At 46.5% G+C, this 3,442-nt stretch overlaps 1 protein-coding gene across 1 annotated transcript; it reads right to left on the bottom strand.

The window, feature by feature from the left end:
- Positions 1-283: 283 nt before the first annotated feature.
- Positions 284-1,855, bottom strand: LOC119274399. The gene is made up of 4 exons (XM_037555093.1): positions 1,209-1,855; positions 1,039-1,111; positions 841-957; positions 284-723 (listed from the first exon to the last, which is right to left on the bottom strand). Exons 1-4 carry the CDS (start codon positions 1,599-1,601, stop codon positions 458-460), a joined length of 849 nt encoding a protein of 282 aa, XP_037410990.1. The 5' UTR covers positions 1,602-1,855; the 3' UTR covers positions 284-457.
- Positions 1,856-3,442: the final 1,587 nt, after the last annotated feature.

Raw genomic sequence — 3,442 nt, 5'->3', positions numbered from 1 at the left:
CCTGCTTTCATTTTAATCATGTCCGTAGAGGAGCCAATATTTGCTAAACACTGCTCTATTGTTCAGCCAGATTACGTCTGGATCAGCCTTTCTATATTTGTGTATTCAGCAAGGCAGTAAACCTTTTTGTTTAAGTGATACAATGCCCTTGAGCATCAAAAAGGGAGCATACTGTTGCTCTGAATTTTGTTTCCGACATACATAAACCCGACCCGGACCCGTTGTGCTTTCAGAAGTGGTGTTCTTTTCGAACAGGGAGAACAACGAATTAAGCGTTCCTAAATCCTAAACAACCACACCCCCGCTTTTGTATTCACTGTCCTCATTGAAACACAAAAGAATACAAGGATTTACACCACCTGACGAGCAATCAATCCTCTTTGAGGCAGCTCAGTCTTAACTACACTACCTCTAACCTCAGCTAAACTACCTCTGATCTGAACTACACTAGCTCTAATTATCCCGTGATGGCCTGCAATGCAATGGACTGAATAGGCATCGATGAAGAGTTGTCGGGCAGCGACTCCTGCTTGGGTTTGCATCGGCAGGAGTCACTATGATGCTTGAGGGAGCCGGTGCCACATTTGGTACCACCTGTTAACTTCAACATCGTGTCGCAGTGGTTGCACGCCGCGTACATAAGTTTGGGATTTTTGGTGTGTATCTTGGTGAAGCTTTGCCAATGTTTTGACGGTTGATCAGCGAAGAGCAGATCCTGAACATCTGATGATGAAAGAAGGAAGCAATGTCAGCAATTATGTGCTTGTAACAGCTCTGCAAGGAAGAAAATGATGAATCTAAGTAAGAGCCTGTCGTTTCTCTGCACCAAGCACAACTTACCCATCCCCACGTCTAGAACTGGATACTTTTTGGAATCGGACATCATTTGGTCCAATTCTTCCACGCCGGCATGGGTAATGGGTTCGTGTGGATCCACTTCATGCCCTGATCGTGATCCTGTAAAATTGGCATGATGTTGTTTTGTTACAGTAATCTAGTGTTTACACAAGAAAGATGATAATTAAGACGGTCATTTACTTTTGCCATTCCGGTTCCGGGTGCCCTTGGCTTTTCCTTCCAGCGGGAAGACGTGACATAAAGCCAGATCCTCCTATATTATATGCAGTTAAAAAGAAGAAGAGAAGGAGAAGTTAAACATGTCTAATTGCAAAACAAACATTAAATTGGAATATAAACATGCTCCTTACATCCAGATTCAATCCATCGCCATCTTCCCTAGTCGTAAGTAGGTTGTACCGTGTCATGCCAACAACCGCCTTGCTGCCATCCGTGTGTTTGAACTCCATCGTCGTCTTCGTCCCAACGAATTTAGGGGAGTTGGGGGAATTACCTTGGGAGGTGTTACGGATGGAGACCATCTTTTTCGGCAACCAAGTCCCGAGAACTGTCTTGAGGGCTTCCACGACCTGCGAGCAAACATTCTGGCGCAAGAGGCACCAGGAGTCCATTTGGTCGACTTCACCACTCAAGGCATTGATATCTTGCTCTCTGAGAATGGATATCAACATCTGGTCGGTACATCTCGAAAGATCTTGAGTCTGACTCTCAGGGAGGGAGTAGATCTCAGGGGTGCTTGCCATCGAACCGTTGGGGATTGGATTCGGGATCTCTCCAAGCTCTTGTGCTATGTGGATCTAGTAGGATTTGGGGGGGATATGCGAGCAGGAGGGCGAGGAGCTGTGCTGCCGGTGGATGGACGGATTGACGAATCGGTTCTACTGTGCCAAGGTGGAAGCGGGGAATGTGTAGTTGACTATGGGGATGGATGATGCAGCTCTGGTTGGGTAGGTAAGGATAGGCGAGAGCCGCGAGCAGGAGGCCACTGGGTCGACTGAACGATGAATCGGCTCTGCTTTGCCAAGCGGCCGGGCACAATATATAGGGCCGGAAGGAAGGAAGGAAGGTGCGGGTACCCGGCAATAGCCACGCAAGGTAGCACTCTGGGTGAAAGCATTGCCAAGTGGGAGAGTGGGAGTGGCCAGAGGTCGGGGGTGCCCGGGCACCCGCTACCACCACGCGGGCCGCACCTTCACACAAGCGATCGTATTACCTCCCTTCTAGTCTATATGTCCACTTTATAGTTGGTGCCAAATTTTGATCAAAGATTCAACTAACAGAATGTTAATACATGTCAATAAAAATTATATCGTTGGATTCGTATTTGAACATAATTTTCATTGATATAATTTTTGATGACATACATGAACATTTTATTAGTTCAATCTATGGTCAAAATTTGGCATGAAATACAATGTGGACCAATAAACCAGAACGGAGGGAGGTAGTACGGGGCAATCCAGGTCTTTTTTTTAGGGGCGGCAATCCAATTCTTTGACGTGTATATACAAGTATTCACCGCGTAAGGGCATCTCCAACGGCAATGCCTCAAATTGGACATACAAAATATCCACGAACACGTCCGCGGACACCGCTAGAAAGGCCGACCATTCAACTGTCTGCATCAACTGCTCGCCAAACCGAAATTGGACAAAACCGGACGGAATCCATGCAAACCGGATGATATGTGTAAATTTTTTGAACTTTTTACAACCAAAAAGGATGAAATCTAACAAAGCTCAACTAAACCGGACAAAAATAAAACTAAACTAAGCGAGGTACTAGAAGGTGACCTTGTATGCATGACCTCGTTGGCCGGTGGTACCTCCATCGCCATCGGAGTCGCCGTCGTCATCGTGGTCCTTTCAGCGGCGGAAGGGCGCAAACGGGCCGCGACAGCCCTGGCCGGCCACCGTCCGGTGCTTGCAGCGCAACCGATCAGTTGCCTCCACCATCCGGCGCAGGTGTTCGGCCGCGTCATTTTGGCAGCGAAGATTAGGCACGGGCAACGTGCTCGGACTCAGCCAGCCTTATTTTGAAGAGTTGGTTGATGGCTCGAGAGTTTGTGACTTTTTATAAGGAGTTTTGACTTGGTTTTCATCAGACTTTCGTTATTTCTCGGTTATTTGTAACGCTAGTCCTCGAGGGAGAAGGAAACCCGTTTTTCCTTTGTTTGGCAGGAGAAATCATTTATAAAAGTAAACCAAAGAGAATTAGTGCAAATCAAGGCAAAAAGGCGAAACTTTCATGTTAGGGGATTTTCCACTAGGCGCAACAGAGTGCAAGACGACCAACGTACCAAGCGATGATGGCTCTCCCTCATCTACGAGGACAACTTTTGTAAATCCAGAGAGACCTAGCCGCAACCACTCCATCCAGAACAGAAGGAGAAGAGGTCTGGAGAAGAAGAATCACCGCAGATCGATCTCGTTTTGTTCTTCCACCATCATACTCATTTCATTTCATCATTGTTGTTGTAAGAGCAAATCCAAGTTGTAAGATTAGGGGTGTGTAACTCTATGCATGCTCATCTGGAGATTGAGACTATTTTAATCATTTATCTTATTGTGGATCAACACAATAT

The sequence above is a fragment of the Triticum dicoccoides genome, chromosome 3B (assembly GCF_002162155.2).
Source record: "Triticum dicoccoides isolate Atlit2015 ecotype Zavitan chromosome 3B, WEW_v2.0, whole genome shotgun sequence".
In the NCBI taxonomy this organism is placed as follows: domain Eukaryota; kingdom Viridiplantae; phylum Streptophyta; class Magnoliopsida; order Poales; family Poaceae; genus Triticum; species Triticum dicoccoides.
This window is presented reverse-complemented; position numbering and strand designations above follow the sequence as displayed.